The sequence below is a fragment of the Haematobia irritans genome, chromosome 4 (assembly GCF_050003625.1).
Source record: "Haematobia irritans isolate KBUSLIRL chromosome 4, ASM5000362v1, whole genome shotgun sequence".
Taxonomy (NCBI): Eukaryota; Metazoa; Arthropoda; class Insecta; order Diptera; family Muscidae; genus Haematobia; species Haematobia irritans.
In genome coordinates this window covers 203,217,405-203,240,346 of record NC_134400.1, presented here as the reverse complement: position 1 = coordinate 203,240,346, position 22,942 = coordinate 203,217,405, and the positions used below count along the sequence as shown (strand labels likewise).

The window sequence follows — 22,942 nt, the reverse complement described above, 5'->3', positions numbered from 1 at the left end:
ACACAAAAAATTACATTTTCCCATTTATGGAAATTTATTTCGTGCTCTTAATTTCTTTTTATGTGCATTTTAATGCTATGTCAATACTTGTCGTATACGCGTTTGGTTCGAGTATTAAACTAAAGGCCGGTACTCTGTTCGGTTTTCGCGTTGAAACTCCATACAAAATCAAAAAATGCGAAAAATTTGCGAAATTTTTTCCATTTGTGATACTTTGTTTTTTCGTGTTGAAAAACTGACGTTTATAGCACGGCGCCATTTGCAATGTGAATTAAGAAATAATTCATTTATTAAAAACTATTTGTGCGGGTTTATAAATCAAACGCGGACCATAGTTTTGTTCCGAAACTATACAAAGGATCAAAGGAATAGCAGATCAATTGCCCAAGGAAAAATAAAATGTTATTTTGTAAAAACAAGCAACAACCACCAACTTAATCCAATATCGCTCCCTGTAAAATAGCGCTCCAAGCTACCTAAAAAAAAAGCCTCTTTCTATGTGCGAAATAATGGTTTCCATAAAATTTTTTCGCAAGAATGAACATAGTACCGGCCTTATGCGCTTTACAGACTATCAGTTATTCCGGACGGAATATCGGTGTTTGTAAAGAATCTTACAGTGTGTCGGATCGATACGACTTGTCGGCGATGATTAAATAATCGGTAAATGTGTTATCGATCCCATAAACAAGCAGCAGTATCTATTATGCCTTCGGACTTAACTTATAAAGTGCACAATATATAGGACATGTTCGACACGAGCACTGTCGTCCGAAATAACTGATAGTCTGTAAAGCGCATAAAGCCATTTTTTAGAAAAAAATGGAAGAAACAATAAAATTTCCAAGCTGATTTAGCGATCCCTCATTAATTTCATTGCAGAAATGCTTGTTCTAATTACGAAAATAAATTTGTTTTTGCTAATGTTTGGCGAACATCCCCTTAAGCCTAGTACTAAGATCACGTTTTCGCACGAAAAACTGTTATACTCCATGTAAAAAACGTTAGCGCGGAATAAATGCGAAATCTTTGTTTTAAGTATATTCAGACATATATTTATACAACCCTGGATTTTTCGCACGAAAAAATAGGCAGGCATATTATTTCGCATAAATAAGTTAACATCCCTGAATTTGAGACCATATTTATAGAGATAGATGAAGATATTCGTTTTTCGCAGAAACGAACTTAGTACTAAGCATTACACGTGAAAATTTGTGCCTTCCAACCGGAAAAAATCAAAGTTGTTTTGATTTTATGCCAACACGTCCCCGCAACACGCGAACATGACTTTGTACTAGCGGATTTGTCGCCGCAACGTGTTGTGTCCCAGGGTTTATCCGACCGTATAAGGTGCCCTTTAAGTCCGAAGGCATAATCAATACTGCTGAATGTTTATTGGATCGATAACACATTTACCGATTATTTAGTCATCGTCGACAAGTCGTATCGATCCGACACACTATAAGATTCTTTACAAACACCGACATTCCGTCCGGAATAACTGATAGTCTGTAAAGCGCATTAAAGACTATAAGTGTTTCCGGACGGAATGTCTGTGCTTGTAAAGAATCTTATGCGGGCCTTACACGGTCGGATAAACTCTACGACAGCGGTTCGCCTATTTGTTGTGTGTTCGTTCAAGTTTTACCCTTAAGCCTAGTACTAAGGTCACGTTTTCGCACGAAAAACTAAATGCGAAATCTTTGTTTTGAACATTTTTAAACACATATTTATACAACCCTGGACTTTTCGCACGAAAAAATAGGCAGGCATATTATTTCGCATAAATAAGTTACATCCCTGCGTTTGAGACCCTATTTACGAAGATATATGAAGATATTCGTTCTTCGCAGAAACGAACTTAGTACTAAGCATTACACTACACGTAAAAATATGACAACATGAAAATATAAGCAGAAGCATAAACATAAACATAAACAATGAAGATGTACTAAAATTTATGGTTGAAGCCATTTTTTGCAAAAAAAAGGAAGAAAACAATAAAAATCCACATTTAATAAATTACTAATTACTTTATGAATTTCAAAATACTTCTCGCCTAGTTTTTCATTGAATGGAAGCGGAATTTGCTATCCATCATTAATTTCATTGCAGAAATGCTTGTTTTTACTATGAAAATAAATTTGTACTTGATAATGTTTGGTCTTAAAGGTGGATATTAAGTTCGAGTTTAACCGCAAAAATCGTCATTTTTCCACGATTACTTTTCTGTAATAATGCATTTTAAAGAATAAAAACTTTGTGAAAATTTGCTTTGGGCTATTCCACATCAAGTTATATTGAAATCTCCAACAGATATGTATAATCCCTGCCAACATTTTTTGAATTTGGGGGCGCTTCTGAGAATCCCCAGTACGTTGAAAACAATCATATACGATATCAAAAACTCGTCGGAAAAGCGCCGTCACTATTGAGAAGTTGTACCACGCCAAGTTACTACAAAAAGGTTTCGCATGAGTGCAATTATTAGGTGCCTTTATAGATCAATTTAGAACGACGCCAATAAGAGACCCTCCAAACAATCAGAAAAAGCACATTTTAAGATAGTGGTAAAAGAATCATTGTGGTCGAGTAAAACACGTTTGTTTAGATATTTAATAATTTGATTAATTATTTACAAATTCTTAAAAATATAACATTTATACCACTATCACATCACATTTAACATAATTTTTTGCATTAATGATGAGGTAGAGTTACAAGTAGCGAGTTACATGTTGCAGCGTCTATCAGCCAGTGTTTTTATTCGATGGAGGCAGCGTGTCTGTAAAATATTTGAAAAACAATCACTTTATTCCATTTGGAAAATCAAAAATTGTTCACCAATATACCTTTCACAATTTTAAGCGTAAAATCTATGTTTTCAGAAGTTTATTTTCGTTTTTATTTAAATAAAATATAACAAGCTGGTTGCGCTTGGCGTTTCACAAAAAATAAAATGGCTTTTGTAAAAGTAGTGATGGCAAAATAGATGTATGAAGTACATTTTGTACTTTATGATAGTGACATTTACGAGTCTGTGGTAGCGATGAAGATGAAATGGAACTTTGAAATGCTGGCAGGGATTTTATGCCTTTTTTAACTGATTTAGTTTTCACTTTAGTGAAAACATTACGATTTTAGCGGCTAAACTCGAACTTAATACCCACCTTAAGATGAGTATTAAGTTCGAATTTAGCCGCTAAAATCGCTAAATTACACTAAAGTGAAAACTAAATCTGTAAAAAAAGGCATAAAATTATACATATTTGTTGCAGATTTCATTATAACTTGATGGGGAATAGCCCAAAGCAAATTTTCACAAAGTTTGAAAGCTGATAGTCCGTCCGGAATAACTGATAGCACATTAAAGTCGCATTTCGCCTCGATAAGGGCCTTTATAGGTTTCATTGCTGTAACTTATTTTAGGAAATCGGATTTTCGGTACCGTCACCAAAGCAGAGTGCAGGTGCATACGTTCTGATAAAAATTACGTGTCCCAATAGATTCCATATTAACAGCATTAACTCTGTTTGCTTAAGGGCACCTTATACGGTCAGATAAACTCTGCGACACAACACGTTGCGGCGACAAGTCCGCTAGTATAAGGCCATGTTCGCGTGTTGCAGGGACGTGTTGGCATAAAATCAAAGCAACTTTGATTTTTTCCGGTTGGGAGGCACAAATCTTCACGTGTAAGGAGATGTTAACCAAACATTAGCAAAAACAAATTTATTTCCATAATTAAAACAAGCATTTCTGCAATGAAATTAATGACGGATCGCTAATTCAGCTTGGAATTTTTATTGTTTCTTCCATTTTTACTAAAAAATGGCTTTACACCTAACTTTTCGTCCATCTTCATTGTTTGTGTTTATGCTTCTTCTTATTTCTTCATGTTGTTATCATAATTGTTCGTGCAGTGGCGAACCTCTGTCGTAGTGTTTATCCGACCGTCTAAGGTCCGCTTTATTTGAATTCTATTTGCCCCCTTAAAATGATTACACTTTTTGCAGAAGGCGAAAAGCTGCTTTCCCCCACAGATGGCAAAACTATTCACATAATTCTTTACGATGGCAGCAAGGGAATCTTTCTTATAAATAGGAAGATTTTCAGACCCAAGAAAATATTTAAAAAATGTTGGCAGGGATATTGGGAATGTAAAAATATTAACAAATGCTGTTTATCTCTCAATCTGGCAGCGCTTGTTACACATACTAGGGACGATATTTTCATGTTATCGCAAATATTACATCTCTACGAAATTGCATTGGTTGTACTGTTGCCAAGTCTCCAGGTAAATTTTAACATATATTTTTCTAATATAATAAAATTCTTATGGTAAATTTTTTACATTTGTTAAAAATACAATAAATAAGAAATACACAATTCATCTTATAAATAAAGTGTTTATAAATTGTTTAAAAAATAATAATAGGGTAATTGCTAATTTCAAAAGATTGCAATTACTTGGCAACAATTGGTTATATTAAGCGAATGCAAAAAGAAATTTAGAAGTTGCATCAATTAAGTTGTGATTTTAGGTTTATATTTAGTGGTGCTATTTTCGGTAATAAATCGAATATCCACCAGAATTTGAGAATTCCATGTTAACAGCAAAAGTCTGAAGGTTTGCAAACTTGAGATCTCGGCGCTTTGATTGAATTGAAAAAGTGCAAATCACTAATTCCCCCGTACCCACATAAAGAGTTGACGCCATTTCTTACAAGGACTTTAAACAGGTTTGCTTGTATTTATTTGCAATTTAATTTTATATTTTTGTGTGTTTTGATACGTTTTATTAGGGTTTTAATTAGCCAGCAACAAAAATCATTGAATATGTCTGAGGCCCCATGTACACCGGAGAAACTGGTTCCCGGTCATCCCGGCAAACCACCACTAAGCAGAAACAGTAGTTGTGGTTCTCCAAACTCGACTCTTCAATTGCCGAGTCCCATAATTACGAAACGTACTCGCACTGCATCCACGTAATTATACACCGGCTTCCCAATAAAAATTTGGCTTCCAAATAAACAAATAATTTTGTTTTAACATTAGGTCGGCACGTGCAATGGAAAATCCAATTGTTACCGGCATTGTAAAGTCATTCAATCGTACAAAGGGTCACGGCTTTATCAAACCAAATGATGGTGGTGATGAACTATTCTGTCATATATCTGAGTAAGTTTTCCCTATTACTATTTAATAAAATATTTTTAATTAGTGCTATCTATAGCTGAATAATTTTCTGAGGTTTTATCCTTGCAAACTTTTCCACAGAGCCAAAATAAATATTAAAAGTTCTTTAATCACTTGCAACTTATATTACCACAAACACTGTTCTTTTATTTTATTGTTTAGCATTGAAGGAGAATATGTACCCATGGAGGGGGATGAGGTTAGATACCGTTTATGTGCTATACCTCCAAAAAATGAGAAATTCCAAGCTGTTCATGTTAAAATTATTAACTTGACTCCAGAGGTCCATCACAGATGGGAGGAATAAATATCTTATGAGATCGACTAGTGATCGTAACCACAGCCTGCCGTTAAATATTCCAATCAAATTTGATTCTTTACGATATAGTGGAAACGAAATATAAAAGTTAAAAACATATTGCCTCATTCAAATCGCCAGATTTTTTTAAAAATGAAATGTAATAAGCGCACTTTATTCTCATATTATGGAAAAACTAATGAATAAAATTATATAGATATTGTAGTTTCAAAGAAATAAAAAAAAAAATGATGTATTTTATTTCTACAGGGGAGAAGGAATGGGTTTGTAAAATATTACAAAATTGTTGTATTGTACCGATTTTGAAGGGATTTGTATTATTCCGATATTTTCTTGGAAGTTAACAAAAACATATATCCAAACAATATGTGGTACAACTAACTTAAAAAAATTTTTGTACTTACATAGCGAGGCATAAAAGAATAAAAAATAACTTTGATTTAAATATCATAATAAGAATCAAAAAGTCAAGAAGACTGCTTAACATTATAAGAAATCGACATATTATACTTTTGGAAGGCCGGCTTTAGCTACTACAGATTACGTACGTAAGCTTTTTATAAGTTTTACAAATCCTTGCTATTCAAATCGTGGTTCCATAAGAAATACATGGTAAAACTTTGGCATGCAAAAGCATACCCGTCTTCGGAAACCCCTACTAGTCAAAGCCCAGTATGCCCTCTAACCTAATTTCCACTATACATAAGAAATGCATTGGCACTTTTGCGAGCAAAATTTTCTTTAGGATGATGTTATTGGTTGTTCTGACATAAAGGACGGTGGTTGATACCAAAGACAATAAACTTGAGGAAGATAGGAAATTGGCTTGCGTCATACCAAATGTTGCATTTACCATGTTAGTTCCATACATGTTCGTAATTTTTTTATTTGTTTTTCTTTTTTATTTTTTAAATGAAAAACTTAATTTTCTTAATGAAATAATGTTAAATTTTAGGCAAAAACAAACAAAATACAGTTTCCCGTTTAAGGAAATTTATTTCGTGCACTTAATTTCTTTTTATTTGCATTTTAATGCTATGTCAATACTTGTCATATACGCGTTTGGTTCGAGTATGAAACTAACACGGTAAATGGTTTGATCTCCTCCGTAGCCAATTTCCTATCTTCTTCAAGTTTATTGTCTTTGGATTTGCTAACGAAAGTTCGTAGATCGTTATTGGTTGTTTACATTTTATTGCTATACCCAGCAAAACAAGGCAGTGAAAATGTTCTTTTTGGATCCGGAAGTGGTGCAAAATTGGCGCAGAAGCGATGAATTTAACATTGGCTTGCCATAGGACGGATGCCCACCATTTCAACAGCCGTTGCATTGAATATGCATCACTTCTTTAGGTGTGATCCGAATTCAGTTTTTTGGATGTAAATAAAAAGATTATGTGATATTTTGATAAATAAATAATTTTTAAACCTTTTTATTATTTTTAATGCATTATAATGCTTTTCTGAAACGCGTGACCTCAAATATTTTCAAAATTTCGCAATTTTTCTAGAATGTATTTAGCATTTTGTTCGAATAATTTGTACCATTTTATTAATTCTTACTCTGTTTTTAACCTATTTGGAAGAATAAAAAAATGTATTAAAAAACTTCCTGAGTAGTCAAAATAAAGAACATCTTTGGGAGGTCATTTTTGGAAGTGCTTTTAAAGGTGTGTCTTTGGAAGTACTTCCAATTTTTTTGCTGTGTAAGAAATACAAAGCACAACGGTGTTATTGGTTTATCAACGATATTACCGGTATACTTAAGAAATGCATTGCTATATTTGCCAACGAAAATTCCGTGAAGCGTTAGGTTAGGTTAGGTGGCAGCCCGATGTATCAGGCTCACTTAGACTATTCAGTCCATTGTGATACCACATTGGTGAACTTCTCTCTTATCACTGAGTGCTGCCCGATTCCATGTTAAGCTCAATGGCAAGGGACCTCCTTTTTATAGTCGAGTCCGAACGGACTCCAATGTGGAATTGCAGTGAAAGTGGTTTCAGAGAAGCTTTGAAACCCTCAGATATGTCACCAGCATTACTGAGGTGGGATAATCCACCGCTGAAAAACTTTTTAGTGTTCGGTCGAAGCAAGAATCGAAACCACGACCTTGTGTATGCAAGGCGGGCATGCTAACCGTGAAGCGTTATTATCGACTGTTGACAATTTACTCCCATAAGAAATGTATTGCAAATCTGTGTCATCGGGATGTAAATAAAATGTCTGTTAGTAGTACATACCGGACTTTAGACACGACATTTGTATGGGTAAAAAATCTTGGATAGACATTCAAAACTAGTTTTGCTATATGAGCTTTTAATGGTGATGACAACATATTGGATTAAAGACCCATAAATAATTTTAATATTTTGCATGTACTACGGCAACACTGATGAAAAGAAACATATGTTGTTGTTTTGTTGTCTGTCTAGAATTTATTGTTACTTCTTCTTTGGAGAAATTCAGGTGTTATTTGGCTCGTGCTTCACAACTAATTGAAAAAAAAAAAAAAAAAAAACTTCAAATGGTCCGGAAAACACAAAGCCCGGAATGATTGTTAAATTAAAACTAGTGATAGTATTGAAATCAACATTCAAGGTATTTAGTGCACCTGGTTTGCAAATATTAAGGGCTGTCAGCGCACAATCATCCCATTCCACTACACATGACTCTAGTCTTCAAGTGGTGTGACGTGTCGTTTTTTTGTTATTATTTTTAAAACTTAGAAGAAAAGTTCTACATTGCTGTTTGAATAGATAATTGAGCCACTATGAGTCTGCGACGTCGACAAAATTCAAAGGAGTCTCTCGCGATACCGCAAAATGACAATGATGGGCAACACGAGAAGACGGACATACGAGGTGATCGAGGAAATATTTTAATATTGTTGCTATTATACATTTTGCAAGGGATTCCATTGGGCTTGATTGCAGCCGTGCCAATGCTATTGCAAAATCGTGGTGCCAGCTACAAACAACAGGCAGAGTTCTCTTTTGCATACTGGCCATTCAGCATGAAATTATTGTGGGCACCTATAGTGGATGCGTGTTATATTAAGCGTTTTGGTCGACGCAAATCATGGCTAATTCCATGTCAATATCTAATTGGAATGTTCATGTTATTTCTATCATGGCAAGTGGATCGCTGGTTGGGCGGAAATGGCACCGATCCAAATGTACCTCTTCTGACGGCACTATTCTTTATGCTGAATTTTCTGGCAGCTACTCAGGACATAGCCGTTGATGGTTGGGCTTTAACCATGTTGAAAAGATGTAATGTGGGCTATGCATCAACTTGCAACAGTGTGGGTCAGACTGCTGGATATTTTTTGGGCTACGTAGCTTTTATTGCTCTAGAATCGAAGGACTTTTGTAATTCATATCTACGTGTAGTTCCTAAAGATGAAGGTATGGTAACATTACCAGAATTTCTCTGGTTTTGGGCATGGTGTTTCCTGTTGGTTACCACAATTATTGCTATATTCAAGAAAGAGAATTTGCCCAAACATAAAGATGATGGATCTCGTTATACGGAAGAACATGAAATGAATATTTATGAAAGCTACAAAATTCTTCTCGACATGGTACGAATGCGCCCCGTACAAATTTTAGCCGGCATTCTATTAACCGTAAAGGTTACATTTGCCGCTTGTGATGCTGTAACTTCGCTCAAACTAATAGATGCTGGAGTACCAAAGGAAAAGTTGGCACTCTTAGCTGTTCCCATTATACCATTACAAATTATTTTACCTTGGGTTGTTAGTCGCTACACTAATGGCCCAAGACCAATGGAAGTATATGTCAAAGCTATTCCATATCGTATTATTTTTGCTGGCATTGCTACACTTATAGCCTATTTGACACCATTTATGATATCAGGTGGAGAAGTGCCATTATATTACTATGTCCTTTTGGTAGTCAACTATGGCATATATCAAATATTCCTTTACTGTATGTTTGTTGCTGTAATGGCGTTTTTCGCTAAAATATCCGATCCAGCTGTGGGTGGAACTTATATGACATTTCTTAACACACTCTCAAATCTGGGAGGAAATTGGGCTAACACAGCCATATTATGGCTCGTTGATGTACTTACATGGAAGGAATGTGTAAATGGAGATGAAACAATATCCAAAAGCAACAAATGCTTAAACAAACAAGAGACACAGGTAAATTCCATAAGGCAATTGGTTTTGTTTTGGGAGAAATATTAATATTTTCACTTTTGTTTATTTTTAGGATTGTAATGCTGCTGGTGGCGAATGTCAAATAGTTTTTGATGGCTATTATATTGAGTCCATTGTGTGTATCGTATATGGTGTAATATGGTTGCTTTGCATGCGAAAATGGATAAACTATCTACAAAGTCTACCCAACAAATCCTGGCTAGTGGTTAAAACGAATAAAACAACAATTCAACACAAAAAGAGTTAGCAATTAATAGTATGACGATAAAAGAGGCTGAACTGTTACATATTTTAGGTGAATTTAATATGCAATTTTCTTTTTTTCATATATTCCATAAATTTTAATTTGTTGACAAATTTAGTTTTCTTTTATGCTAAGAAGAAGCTTTCCTTCTGTAAGCCGAATTATTGTATTCCAGTGCCTGGTCACCAAACCTATATAGATAGCATTGTAGTATTTATCCTACTTTTGCCTGCTTTCCAATCATACACTGTATGTAATTTGTATATTTTTAAATTATTTTATTTTTTTTTTGTTGTAAATCGTCTATAAGAATGTCAAATAAAATACAAAACTGAATGGAAAAATACTAAGTGGTAGATGTAACTGACCGTAATAAGGGAAGACCAAAACTGATAAGTGATACTAACAAGTAGACTGGATATAGCTCTCGATTCTTGTAGATTTTATCTTTAAGAGGATTGTCATAACTAATAAAAAGTAGTGTCTTCTTTCTTTTTGATAAGTGTTATATCTATTTATAGTGATACTCACTAGGAATTCCACTTCAATAGTAGGTAGAATTTTGAGGATATTTCTTATACTAATTTCTACCTGCTAACAAATGAGATGAACGGTTGCCACATTCTACCAAAAATGGTAAACACTTTTTGTAGTTTTTTTACATATAGTTTTTGTAGAATTTCAATATAACTAAGTTCAGATGGATATTTTTGGGGGACAACAGAATTAGCCTTGTATTTACCCATCACTTTAATTTTGTGGTTAAATTTTTTTATTAACTGAAAATAAAAAATAAAGAGTGTTGTTCAATCGTAACAATATCTAGATGAAAAAGATCGTATGCGTACGATTTGAGTAAAATTAGCGATTTGGGTAAAATTATTTTAATATAGTACTGACCGAAATCTATTACTGGCCTGTAGAAAAAGTATTGGAAGATAGTGTGTAAATAAAACCATTTATTTCAAGGTAAATTATTTAAAGATTGTCCACTTTGCGAGACAACAACAATGCCTAGTAGAATTTGATAAGCGATGGCAACACTGTATCACTGTAGAGATTTTAATTTGGCGACACACCGCTAGCCGCTAGGCATTCCGTCGCGGATTTTGGCCTTCCCATAAGAAATGTTCGCCTATCGCTTTGGTTATGTTTACACACATATAGTTCTGAGTTGCAAATCGATTCTAACAATCGATAACGGTATATAAGTATCGTTATCGATAATCTGAAAGCACTACGCCGCCATTTTGATTTGAATTTGATCACAAAAACAAATATTTTATATGGCGCAAAATACAATAAACTTCTAATTTTCGGTGTGTGGAAATTTGTCCAATTATTTTTGATTGTTTGTGTCGTAATAAACTGTATAATTAGTAATTGACAGTATTGATATGGAGGGAAAGTCAAGTTCGTCAGTTCGTTTTAGTGGTGATGATACATCGCTTGGCATCCTTAATATGGACAGGCTAAAGGGTAGAGGAAGATGTAATATAATGGAAAAGTCATACTTTTAATATTAATTATTAACATTTGTATATATTATTGGCTGTTTATAGTTTTCGGTGATTTATCCCATGATTCGTTGAAAAATTCTTATGTTACAAATAGTGGGACTACAACATCCGATCGTCGTATAAGCGATCGCCTGAATGTAAGTAGCGGAATGCACTTTCATTTCTGGTATAGATATCATGTTTATGGTATTTCTTCTTTCATAGATGGAGCGAAATAAGGCATTGGAGATTTTAGAAAAATCAGCAGGAAAATCTCCGGATGTATTCAAGAAACCACTTAAGCTTTCCGCAAATAAGGAGAATATGAAAAGTACCAATAATGCATCAAATACAGAAAACTCAATGCGTAAGTACATTAACAAGCAATAACATTTAACTGTTGGTGATATTACCATATTGTCAGAGGTTAATTTTTGTGCGACTGTGATGTACATAAATTTTCCAAGCAGTGACAACTTTTCATATTGAAATTTTGTAATTATTTCAGAGGACTGTCCGTTTCGGCTTTGAAGGCCGAAAGGTGTATAGTATATTAGTATTTTATAGTCCAGAAAAACAAACAATAGAACTAAAAAAAAATTTACTAAAAGAAAGTATTGCTAGGTATTCTTACTCTTGGTTCCCCACAAATAATTGTTCATAAAAAAATTTAGCATGATTAATAAACTAAGCTCCCTATTTTAATTTTCATACTCATTACACCAACTAACGACCCATTCTATTTTTCTTAAATATAGCGCTTGATCACACAGACTATGTACCATTTCGCAGACCTAATACAATAAATATATCAGAATTAGTCACAGATGAAACAATAAATTTAGAGACCACCTCATCCAATCCACCATCGGCTTGCAAAGATGCAAAGATTTCTTTTGAACCAAATGAAATAACAGGCCGCTCCACATTATACAAAAAAGAAATACGCAATAATAAACCAACGAAACATGTAAAAAATATATCAGTCGATGAAATTTTGGCCTCATCATTTGCTGTCAAAACTCGAAATCTTTGTAAGACTCTAAACAATGGAGACACTTCTATGGATTCAAGTGGTGTGGATAAACTGTTGAGATTATCCACAGTGTCTTCATCTACTGTAGGTAGTTCATTTGGTCAGTATCAAGATAAAAGTTTACCGCGTACGGCAGATATGTCAATGTCCAAACAATCACTCTCGCAGTTGTCGTTTTGTGCTGGTGCAGGCGCCGGTGATGAGAGTGGATTATCAAATGAAGAATTTGCGCCGGGGGAATTAATGCAATCGAGACTAATAATGGATGAAATTTCTTGGGCCCAAGAATATGCAGCTATACCCGCGAAGACTCTAAGCCAACAGGCTAAAGAAAAGGCAGCAATATCTGGAGAGTCACTTTCAAATGGTTTTGATTCGCCATCAGCTTCGAAGTAAATAAACTTGCAATACAAAATACAGCTAAAACCAATAACGAAAAATTCAATTTCAGTTCTATTATAGCTGGAGATCCTAACTTTTCTGTAGGCAATTTTTTTCAAATGCGTTCCGAGAATATCTGGGACATGGTAAAATCAAAAAGTCCCGACAAATGCCGAACCCCGTTTGCTTTAGTGGATGAGGATGATAGTAACATGGTAAGCACATCAAATATAATTACTGAAGATGCACCATCCGTGGCTGTCACACCACTAGTCGATAATAAAACGTACACTCGAGTATCAAGTCTAGTAAATGCTCATGAAAGTAAAGATTCTGGAAACGCTTCAGAAAATTCCTATCTTTTAAGTATCTCAGCGATTGGAAGAGCATTGGGTAAGTATTCAAACTGAAATTGGTCATTTGGACTGTCTTGAAAATTATATTTTGCATAAATGCAGAAAATTTGGATGGCAAACAACAAAGCGTCTCTGAAATATCATCGGTAAAATCATCCACAATAGCGGAAACTCCTAAAATTGATAATAAAACATATACCAGGGTTGAGAAGGATATAGCTGCAAGCCAAGGACATGTGAATAGAGCTAATGTAACGGAAAATTCATATCTTTTGAGCATGTCCGCTATAGACAGGGCATTAGGTATTGTGCCTGTATTTTTTTTTAATTTTTCATATATTTTTTTTTAACTTTATACATTATTTGCAGAACATTTGGATATAGATCCTGAAAATACATCTATCAGTGGATTAACAGAGCAATTAATAACGCAAGCAAAAAAATCAAAATCTTGTATGAATCCGCACAGTGATAATGCAACATTAAACGGTAATGGGCCCAACGCTTCACTTAGGCCCAAAAGTGGTACTTCATTGTACGCCGACATCAAATTGTCAGCCCAAGAAGCAGCCAGAAGTATTTTAGAGAATAAAGAAAATGTAGATCCTATAACAGGGCGGGGTAGTAATGGCAGTAGGATAGATTTATCCGATACCATTAGTTTCACAGAGTCCCTTTTAAATTCCAGTGATTTGAAGAGAATGGAACGTAGCCAAACACAGCAGCCGAGATCTCCACTAAGTCCTATAGAGGTGATTTCAACTGCTCCAAATATTCAGGTGATTGAAGCTGTGGATGATGGGGTGGAAGCAGATAATGATGAGTGGCCTGGGACACCTAAACAAAATGTTAGTCGACGCGTTCGCAGGAAGTCTCCCAGAGATAGAAGTCCTTTAAAATTAAATGTACCCGATTCGCCTGATGACTATGAGGATGGTGGAGATGTAAAGACACCTGTGAATTCAAGGCAATCTCGATCGTTCTCGGCAAACAAGAAATCTGCAGTTAATAGCGACAAAGAACCAAAATCACTATGTTCTACTCGTCTAGATGGAGATCCTCGTAATGCAGCAGCAGAGTGCGATTTTGGAATATCTCCAAATCTATCATCCAGTAAAATAGTTTCTACTTTAATGACACGCAATGGTACACATTTATCGCCACGTAGTGCCAACGACTATCGAATGGACAGTTCACCATCATCCTCCCGTTATCATTTATCATCTCCTACTCCCGTCTTGGACTCCACAACCACTTCTGATCGACAATTATTGACACCAACCGGTGGTATGGCTTTACGTAAAAGTGTTTCTTCTCCTGTGGGAAGCGAAGCTTCCAGCACTTGTAGCTATACTACCATGCATTCTGCCCGCTCAACTGTATCGGGTTCGAATACTCGTAGTATTTCCCGATGCTCAAGCTCAAGTGAGTTTAGTCATCGTGATGGCAAACAAGTTCCCCTTAAGGTAACTACTCTGGAACTTTCATGGGGCAGTATAAAATTGCGCAGTGATTCTAGGAAATCAATGCAAATAAAAAATATTGTCAATAAGCGTTTGGTGTTGCGTATCGAAGTCAGTGGACCGGGATTTCAAATAGTGAACTCTGAACGGAGCAACACCATAACTCTACATCCCCAAGAGTGTCGATCTATAAATATAAGTTTTTGTCCCACGGTGCGTGGTGTTGCCATTGGTAAACTATCTTTTTATGCTCCCACTGGAGCCACCAACATAGGTCAATCGTTCTTGGAGGTGGCCCTATATGGCTTTGGTGGAAATGCCAATGTGGTGCCCCAAAATATTCTAATGGGACCTGTAGGTAGTCCATTTGTTACTATGGGAGACATATGCGGACTGGCCCAGCCTTTGGAGAGGACCATTAGTTTCTACAATAAAGGACCATTGTTAGCTTTTGCCGTGGTATCCATAGACTCCTTGGGACTTTTATTACCACGTCTCAGTGACGCTTTCGAGATCTATCCACAGAGAATATTGATCCCTCCACAACAAACAGTTGAGGCGCATATTATATTTAAACCACGACGCGAAGAAATCCGAAAAATGCTTAAGAAAATGAGAAATGTCTTAACTTTGGCCAATATGCGTGTTATTTGCGGAGACGAGGCGAATCGACAAAGAATACGGCGTCTCTTGCGCCAAATGAATGAGAGAGAACGAGCAAAAATGTCATCCAATGTATTGGACATGTTATGGACTAAATTTGAAGATGAAGTGGAAATGAAGGAATTGGAAGATATACATGAAAATCCAAGTGTGGCCATGGATTTGACTTCAGGTTTTCGCATACATGAAATTCTCCTAACAATCAACCACGACAATATGGATGAAACTGCTGATGCCTCATCGCTCTTTTTGCCGGATGGTGACGAAACAGTTTTGTTTCGTACCGTTGTTTGTGCAGCCGATTCGCCCACACCGACCACTTCATCGAGTCTTGGAACAGTTGATGAAATATATGAAGAGGAGAAATTTGCAGCCAGCAGTACTCATCAACGTATGTGGTCAGTTAAGCCAACCAATGTAGAAATAAATTTGAAAAGACGACAAAGCGTATCAATTTTTGTGCTTAATAGTTTTAAGTCACGGCAATATTTCGAGGTAGCCTGTAATAAAAAACAATTACTTCGATTTCAACCCTCTGAGGGCTATGTAGCTCCAGATAATGGACAAATTGAAGTAGTAATAGATGTTGATCCGGCTGCGAAAGAGGATGATTTCAACGAAGATGTTTTTATTATGGTATGTTTGATAATATTAGGGCGTGGATGATTTTTCTCTAATCTAATATTGTTTATTTCAGGTTTACATGGAAAATGAAAGAATTACGGTGCCAGTTAAACTTGTGAACAAAAATTAAGAACAATATATTTATATATAAGTCCTTTTTCGATTTTAATACTCTATACGAATGTAATTTTATCCGATTTTTTAATGTTTGTGTCCACCTTTTTTGTGTTAAAAATGTGAATCTATTTTATATAAAATTTAATGAAAGCTATATTTTAATGTTTTTTTTTATATAATTCGTGGATTTGTTGAATGGAACGGAAAAAACATAAGAGCTGACCGTTTGAAATATATGTTTTTTTTTTTAATGATATTACGGTCTATAGAGTTCCCGTTCGGTGAGCATTATTTGGTTTATCTTTACTGATCCATTAATTGATAGGGAAACTTTGGAATAATGATTAAATTAAATAATTAAAGATGATCAATCGCCTTGTGATTATTTTTGTCTCAAAAGATTTCTTAGATTATCTCTTATTTTTCTCCTTTTCACCATCAAAAGCGTTGACGTATAAATATTGAATGGAATTGCATCCGGAGGTAAATGTTGAGCAGAAACTCGAGAGAAAGCAATGAAAATAATCGTAATGCAAAATTAACGAATTCACACGATTTTAGTCTGTTTTTTTTTTTAATATTTAGAAATTAGAGAAATTTATTACCAGACGTAGTAATTGTGATCAAGGAAATCAGGCGTCATTCGCTCAAATAACATGAATTATCTGCCTTCTTTTTTAACTCGATTGTCCCAACATAAACTTACCCAATAATGTACGTCTTGTAAAGGACAAGAATTCCTCAAAATAATTGTTTTAGATTCCATAAAAAACCAACCAAATTTTTATCGCCCAGAAAGGTCTTGCTGTTATTTTATTCTGCAGGCTTTTTAGTATAATATAATACAGTGTATCAAATGGAATCATAGAAAATAATATTTTGTGTATGAACTTGTAGAGAGTAGACTTAAATAGTTTAATAATATTTCCATGAATCAATGGATTCTTGTTGATTCTTTTGATTACTCTTACGCTCAATTAGACCGGCCAAATGCTCCGAACGCATTGATAATGAATCGATTTTTTCCACCAATTGTTGATATGGACTCAATGGTTGTGTGCCCATAACAACATGACCCAATTTTGAATCGATCTTGGCATTTAGACGAGCATTACGAATAAGGTTGACAATCCAACATTCAGCTTCGGCGGGATTCATATTCAATTTATCAGCCAACATGCTAATTGTAATACATTGATGGATGCGACAGAAAGTCTCGAAGATCATTAGACGAGCATCTTCAACAAACTCATTGAGGCAGGCAACAATGAAGAAGTCATTAAGAATGACAGTTTGGCATTCGTGTAGTTTGAGACGAGCACCTTCGAAATCGAAATTAACATATAGGCACTCCAAGAATTCGGTAATGGGATCACGGTAAGTATACGATTCCTGTTGAATGACTTTGATAAGATCCTTAAGGGCATTGCGGCGAGTGCGGTTGATAATAACAGCGGTGGCCAAGTAACGCATGATATGGGGGCACATAGTTTGTATAGCATTCAAATACAAAGGTTTGTACAGGAACATTTCAATGATTAAATCGCGGCCCTTGGGGTGATTGAAGAAAACCAATACAGACCAATGAATGAGCCAAGTCCTTTGTTGCAAGGCTTGAATGGTGGAAAAATTGGCATTGTCAATATAATCACGCAAGCGGGTTAAGTCTTCCAGGGCGGTATTCCAGTTCAAAGTTAAAATTTCGGCGGCCAATTTACCCCATAAGACATTTAAGTAGTTCTGGAAATTTTAAAGAGATTTACAAACGTTTTCGTATTGATTGAATAGAAAATTCTATATCTTACCTTGTCATCGGGCGACATAACAATTAAGCAGAAATAAAGATATGAAGTCGATTCTTGGTAGTTACCACATTCATATAAATATTTAGCCAACTTATAAGCACTTTCTAAATGCTCTATTTTGAAGTTATAGTCCTTTTGCAAAGCATTGACGAAAGTTTTGGTGTCCTTCATGCTTTCACCATTCTTAAGGATATCTGTTGCCTTCATGAGGGGAGCAACTTCATTTTGCAACATTTTGAGAGTAGCCAAAACCTCGCCCTTACGCTGTACTAACTCTTCTGGCATTTCCTGGCTCAAACCCAAACGTTTGCGTGTGTCCATGGTGTAATCAATCATGTTTGTCTTATTTACAGTTTCCAAAATGTATTCCAATAGCTCTTTTTGATCGTAGATCTGCAAAAGAAATTGTCAGGAAAATCATAATTGAAAATACTATATGTCATCCATCTAGTTGGGAAAACAGGCACAAAAACTAACCTCTTTGCCACATAAAAATTCCAACAATGGAAATGTTAGATGCCGATCCAAAAATTGGCAATTTATTCTTGTTAAATCAAATTCTGCCATCTCGGTGTATTATATTTTACACTTTTCAATGAAATTCCCTTATTTTCGAACGATTTTATAGCAAAAATAACGTGCTGACGCGAAATAAAAAAATTTATTCCACAATGCTTTATTGGCAAAGAGAAAAGGAAAGAAGAAGAGAAATGTCAAAAATGAATATGATAATTTGCTCTTGCAGTGTTGCCTGATGTCATTGATATAAAACCGGGTGAACTTAACAAAAATGAGTTTAATCGAGTATCAAGTTTGTACTTTTTTTTGAACAAAGAAAGAAGCTGTATTCCGGTTAAGTTAAAAAAAATCCCAAGAAGGCTATATGCATTTTGTTTATGTAAATTATTTATTCATATGAAGTACACCTTTAAAGCTTATAATATTAAATTAAATTAAACTATAACCGGTTTTAACTACACGTCAACACTGCCATCGTCGGTTCTGTCATCTGGTATTTTGTTTTGATCATAGGGTTCCACTAACAATTTTGTGAAATTTGTTATCCAGTTGTAAATAAAAATAATAGGAACGTCAAATATTCCAATTAAAATCTAATGACAAAAAGAAAAAGTTGGCGAAAGAATTTATATGAAAATTCTGAATATGAAGATAATTACACGGATCCATCGTTCCTAAAGGATTTGAGAACCAATTTGCATGTGAGATTCTACTCTCTGGGCGAGGTTATACGTGGTGTTACTGTATTAAACAATCAAATATCCTGCATTACTGGATTTTTAATAACATTTTACATGTTGTACAGCGAAAAGGTCTCACCGACTACAATCTTATGGCCCTCTTTCACATTGACCATTGTGGGTTACGTCTACTTTCGAAGAAAAATACTGACCTTCTCCATAGCAATGGAAGATTCGAAAACTCTGCTGACAGTTCTTCTATTTGGATATTTACTTGCTCCTGTTTTACATACCTTAACAGATGCCATATCCACTGACACCATATTTTCCATGACATTCATTGTTATGTTAATAAATGTCCTATTTTGTGATTATGGTCTATCGGTGGCTATGGTTTCGAAGGCCATATCGGTAAATGCCGCTATATTTGGTTCAATTTGTTTGGCTTCACGACTACAAACGTCATATCATGCCTTTGTCTTACTAGTGGAGGCAGCTATTTTCTTTGTTTTATATCCCATTGCTGTAAGAGAATATTGGCGTTGGTATTTTTTCGTTGTTATTTTTGCGGTCAACCTATATTTCCTTTGGACCATATCGATGAATGTTTTATGGATCTATTTTTCGGTTACAATTTTTATAAACCTTATTTGTCCGTGTATTTTTGTAATTCAACAAAGGCATAAACATAATATACATGGACCTTGGGATGAGGCTATCGTTGAAGAAACCACCGATGATAATATTGATATAAAATTATAGCATTTACTGCAAACTGTGTATATAGAAAATAATTCCAAGAAAAGACTGCGTTTGTAATGCATAATGTAAATATTTTATTAACATTTTAATAGGATCACTACTGTAGAAAAATACTATAATTAAATATAAATAAACAAAGAATTGTACAAATAAATGTAAACGTGTATATATCGAAAAAAGAAAATATATATTAATAACTAGATTTGTGGTATGCAGAAAATAAGACGGTTAGATTGGTTCACATTTTGTAGATATAAATGGCAATACTATTGTTGTAAATAGAAAATAACGACTGACGACATCCACTTCATATTTATAAATGATTTTTCTAGTAATTTGGAGTAGCATCTAAATTCAAATTCATTCGACGTCGATTACAGAAAAAATTAAATTTGAAAACTAAAAAAAAAGTGGAGATGCTTCCTATAATAATCTCATTTAATTTGTCTTCAATTCGGTTTCCGCACCAAATTTGATTAGCTCTTCATATTAAGTCGAATTATTTTAAAGTCGTCTTTTTTCCTCAACTTCAATGTGATTCATAGATTGAAAATGCGTAGGAACTTGAGGGCGAACGTACATCAGGGGGCCCATTTCATTGCAAAGTATATACTACGTTCGTTCTCGACCATCTCTATGTATTTAAATTCTGCAATCAATATGATTGACCCTACTCGTGCCCTATTTTGGAAGGAAGGGCAAGGTTGTTTTTCGTAATATTGATAATCTCATTTTCGTACTAAACTTTTTCACCAAAGTTGATTAACTCATTTTAAGTCGAATTATTGTAAAGTCGCCCATATAATTGTTCGTTGTCGACCATCTGTATGTGCGCTATTTACCACACATAAATACTGAAATCAATAGGATTGAAAATACTCATGCCCTGTTAGGGAAATTCATTTCAGATATAAAGATATGTTATATTTATAAATAATTTTAATTTTATTATAATAGAGCAACCAGTGCAAATATTGGATTTATTGACATATTCTTCAATTTTTAATCGTCGCTTTCGAGAGAAATATTATTTCCAAAACGTTGGTACAATTGTGCTTTAAGTTCATTCATTTCACCTTTGATGTCATTAGCTTTGGCTTCTATGCTAGCTATTTCCTTGAGGGTCTGTTCTTTTGTCTCGTGCAATAATTCCTAAATAAGAGAACAATTGACATGACGTCTAATAAACCCACTTTTGTATTTCTTTGCTTATCATACCTGTGTTCGAGACAATTTGTGTGATAGGAATACCTCACCGAATAGAAATGGTATATCCTCGTCCTCGTCAAAAAGTTCAATCTCATCCAAAGCTTCTTCAACACTCTTCAAATCATTCTTTTTCATATCTAACTCTACTTTCAATTCGTCCATGCGGGCGTTGTGCTTGGCAAATTTATTGATTTTTTGTTGATCCTCGAATGATATATGAACATCGTCATGCTGTAAATAGAGAATGTAATTTTTCTTTTGAAACCAACCATCCTTTGAAGATATATATATGAGTAAGCATTGAACACAGCAATGTGAGGTTAGACTAAGATTCCTGAAATTTGTTGGTTGTGTTTCATACTTATTTGTTGACTTACATTTTGAAATACTTTATTTGGTGCTGCTGCTACTTTTGCTGCCATTTTTAAGTATTATTTGTTTCAAATTCTCTTATTATCTTAAATTTTCCAAACAGTTGTTGGTTGTTGTTCTTCTTCTTGTGTGGATAGTAGTGTTGGGAAAGTAAAGAGTATCTGATAACAAGTACTCGTTATTTGCTAATGAGTACTCGTTGCAATTAAATGAGTACTCAATATCTTCAATGCATTCCAATAAACACAAACGTTTGAAAAATGTTAAAATTCAACGGGTTTTCAAACAATTAGGGAGTATTTATAGGGCTGTTTTCTTTTTGCACTGGATACAACATTTGTATGCGCTATCCAGAACCAGTGTTGCCAGGTTGGGGGTTTTCCTCCCAAATTTAGGGGTTTTTTACACGTTTAGGGGGATTGTTAGGGGTAACATTTATTTGGGGGAATTTTTGGGTGTACAAAATATATCTTAGATCTTATAAAGTGGAGCAATTCTCAACAAAATTTGGAGCAATTCTGGCATGAATTTTGAGAAAAAAAATAAGGGAAGTCAACCCATGTTCCTAAATACAAACAAGTGTGCAATGACATCCTTTTTTAAACGCATCTGTTGAAGGGGCATTTTTAATATTTGATACAATTAAAAACAAGGTTAGGTTAGGTGGCAGCCAGATGTATCAGGCTCACTTAGACTATTCAGTCCGTTGTGATACCACATTAGTGAACTTCTCTCGTATCACTGCCCGATTCCATGTTAAGCTCAATGTAATGGGACCTCCTTTTTATAACCGAGTCCAACGGCGTTCCACATTGCAGTGCAACCACTTAGAGAAGCTTTGAAACCCTCAGAAATGTCACCAGCATTACTGAGGTGGGATAATCCACCGTTGAAAAACTTTTTGGTGTTCGGTCGAAGCAGTAATCGAACCCGAATATATGACGAGTTGTGTAATGATTTTTATTTACTTCATTTTCAATTTTTAGCATTAAAAAAATCTATTTTGTCTAAAATTTTTAGCATTAAAAAATTTATTTGTTTAAAATTTTGTTCCTCATAAAAAATCTTCTTTCAGTTTATATATTTGTGTTAAATTTAATTTTTGAAGTGTATCACTACAAGATTTTTAACGAAATTTTGGGCCTTCTTCTGTACTATTTACATACTTAAAATTTTTGGGGGTTTTTGAAAAAAGTCTAGACCAATTTGGGGGTTTTTTTCTCAGCTGATGACAGTGTTGCATATTTTTGGAGATGTCCTGGATAAACGAGTACTCTTTTCTTTTAGTCCTTCACGGCTTAGGGTATCCAGTGCTAAAAGAAAACAGCCCTTAAGGTGGGTATTAAGTTCGAGTTTAGGGTAGGTACTATGTTCGGTTTTCGAGTTGAAAACCACTTTATTTTCGCGATTACTTTTCCTTAAATAATCAAAATTATAAATGAAAACAAACTTATTCCTGTAAAGTCTTGCCGAAAACTAGTGGAACAAGAAACTACGCATCA

General features: G+C 34.7%; 6 protein-coding genes and 1 long non-coding RNA gene across 9 annotated transcripts; 4 read left to right on the top strand and 3 right to left on the bottom strand.

Moving 5' to 3' along the window:
• Positions 1-2,605: 2,605 nt before the first annotated feature.
• Positions 2,606-3,013, bottom strand: LOC142236718 (uncharacterized). The gene is made up of 2 exons (XR_012722167.1): positions 2,856-3,013; positions 2,606-2,788 (listed from the first exon to the last, which is right to left on the bottom strand). It is a non-coding gene; the product is annotated as an uncharacterized LOC142236718 (long non-coding RNA).
• Positions 3,014-4,198: 1,185 nt separating this feature from the next.
• On the top strand, positions 4,199-5,634 carry LOC142236717 (cold shock domain-containing protein CG9705). The gene is made up of 5 exons (XM_075307961.1): positions 4,199-4,300; positions 4,548-4,745; positions 4,809-4,991; positions 5,062-5,184; positions 5,365-5,634. The coding sequence occupies exons 3-5, from the start codon at positions 4,843-4,845 to the stop codon at positions 5,507-5,509; spliced, it is 417 nt and encodes a 138-aa protein (XP_075164076.1). The 5' UTR covers positions 4,199-4,300; positions 4,548-4,745; positions 4,809-4,842; the 3' UTR covers positions 5,510-5,634.
• A 2,338-nt stretch (positions 5,635-7,972) lies between these two features.
• LOC142236716 (acetyl-coenzyme A transporter 1) lies at positions 7,973-10,300 on the top strand. 2 transcript variants are annotated; one of them, XM_075307960.1, is made up of 3 exons: positions 7,973-9,692; positions 9,763-10,005; positions 10,073-10,300. In XM_075307960.1, the coding sequence occupies exons 1-2, from the start codon at positions 8,295-8,297 to the stop codon at positions 9,955-9,957; spliced, it is 1,593 nt and encodes a 530-aa protein (XP_075164075.1). In that variant the 5' UTR covers positions 7,973-8,294; the 3' UTR covers positions 9,958-10,005; positions 10,073-10,300. The 2 variants fall into 2 exon arrangements, with proteins under 2 accessions (XP_075164075.1, XP_075164074.1); XM_075307959.1 differs by having other exon boundaries at positions 9,763-10,300.
• Positions 10,301-11,219: 919 nt separating this feature from the next.
• spd-2 (centrosome assembly protein spindle defective 2) lies at positions 11,220-16,247 on the top strand. Of its 2 annotated transcripts, none has more exons than XM_075308373.1 (8): positions 11,220-11,433; positions 11,517-11,611; positions 11,679-11,820; positions 12,212-12,881; positions 12,941-13,263; positions 13,329-13,529; positions 13,596-15,988; positions 16,050-16,247. In XM_075308373.1, the coding sequence occupies exons 1-8, from the start codon at positions 11,352-11,354 to the stop codon at positions 16,104-16,106; spliced, it is 3,963 nt and encodes a 1,320-aa protein (XP_075164488.1). In that variant the 5' UTR covers positions 11,220-11,351; the 3' UTR covers positions 16,107-16,247. The 2 variants fall into 2 exon arrangements, with proteins under 2 accessions (XP_075164488.1, XP_075164487.1); XM_075308372.1 differs by having other exon boundaries at positions 11,220-11,445.
• Positions 16,248-16,874: 627 nt separating this feature from the next.
• Positions 16,875-18,594, bottom strand: eIF3e (eukaryotic translation initiation factor 3 subunit e). The gene is made up of 3 exons (XM_075308374.1): positions 18,376-18,594; positions 17,899-18,291; positions 16,875-17,833 (listed from the first exon to the last, which is right to left on the bottom strand). Exons 1-3 carry the CDS (start codon positions 18,463-18,465, stop codon positions 17,009-17,011), a joined length of 1,308 nt encoding a protein of 435 aa, XP_075164489.1. The 5' UTR covers positions 18,466-18,594; the 3' UTR covers positions 16,875-17,008.
• Positions 18,595-18,918: 324 nt separating this feature from the next.
• On the top strand, positions 18,919-20,013 carry PIG-C (phosphatidylinositol glycan anchor biosynthesis class C). Its single transcript, XM_075305306.1, has one exon. The coding sequence runs from the start codon at positions 19,014-19,016 to the stop codon at positions 19,857-19,859; it is 846 nt and encodes a 281-aa protein (XP_075161421.1). The 5' UTR covers positions 18,919-19,013; the 3' UTR covers positions 19,860-20,013.
• A 767-nt stretch (positions 20,014-20,780) lies between these two features.
• Positions 20,781-21,598, bottom strand: Pfdn4 (prefoldin subunit 4). The gene is made up of 3 exons (XM_075305307.1): positions 21,446-21,598; positions 21,078-21,299; positions 20,781-21,011 (listed from the first exon to the last, which is right to left on the bottom strand). Exons 1-3 carry the CDS (start codon positions 21,488-21,490, stop codon positions 20,862-20,864), a joined length of 417 nt encoding a protein of 138 aa, XP_075161422.1. The 5' UTR covers positions 21,491-21,598; the 3' UTR covers positions 20,781-20,861.
• Between the last annotated feature and the right edge of the window lie 1,344 nt (positions 21,599-22,942).

Bases quoted from the DNA above. Each gene is read 5' to 3' on its own strand.
- LOC142236717 (XM_075307961.1), top strand. From the start codon at position 4,843: ATGTCTGAGGCCCCATGTACACCGGAGAAACTGGTTCCCGGTCATCCC. The intron at 4,992-5,061 runs GTAATTATACAC...TTTTAACATTAG, and splicing joins CGTACTCGCACTGCATCCAC to GTCGGCACGTGCAATGGAAA. The intron at 5,185-5,364 runs GTAAGTTTTCCC...TTTATTGTTTAG, and splicing joins CTATTCTGTCATATATCTGA to CATTGAAGGAGAATATGTAC.
- LOC142236716 (XM_075307960.1), top strand. From the start codon at position 8,295: ATGAGTCTGCGACGTCGACAAAATTCAAAGGAGTCTCTCGCGATACCG. The intron at 9,693-9,762 runs GTAAATTCCATA...GTTTATTTTTAG, and splicing joins TAAACAAACAAGAGACACAG to GATTGTAATGCTGCTGGTGG.
- spd-2 (XM_075308372.1), top strand. From the start codon at position 11,352: ATGGAGGGAAAGTCAAGTTCGTCAGTTCGTTTTAGTGGTGATGATACA. The intron at 12,882-12,940 runs GTAAATAAACTT...ATTCAATTTCAG, and splicing joins GATTCGCCATCAGCTTCGAA to TTCTATTATAGCTGGAGATC. The intron at 15,989-16,049 runs GTATGTTTGATA...TGTTTATTTCAG, and splicing joins ACGAAGATGTTTTTATTATG to GTTTACATGGAAAATGAAAG.
- eIF3e (XM_075308374.1), bottom strand. From the start codon at position 18,465: ATGGCAGAATTTGATTTAACAAGAATAAATTGCCAATTTTTGGATCGG. The intron at 18,292-18,375 runs GTTAGTTTTTGT...TTTCTTTTGCAG, and splicing joins AATTTTTATGTGGCAAAGAG to ATCTACGATCAAAAAGAGCT. The intron at 17,834-17,898 runs GTAAGATATAGA...TAAAATTTCCAG, and splicing joins TTATGTCGCCCGATGACAAG to AACTACTTAAATGTCTTATG.
- PIG-C (XM_075305306.1), top strand. From the start codon at position 19,014: ATGACAAAAAGAAAAAGTTGGCGAAAGAATTTATATGAAAATTCTGAA.
- Pfdn4 (XM_075305307.1), bottom strand. From the start codon at position 21,490: ATGGCAGCAAAAGTAGCAGCAGCACCAAATAAAGTATTTCAAAAT. The intron at 21,300-21,445 runs GTAAGTCAACAA...CTCTATTTACAG, and splicing joins CAAATAAAGTATTTCAAAAT to CATGACGATGTTCATATATC. The intron at 21,012-21,077 runs GTATGATAAGCA...TCTCTTATTTAG, and splicing joins ACAAATTGTCTCGAACACAG to GAATTATTGCACGAGACAAA.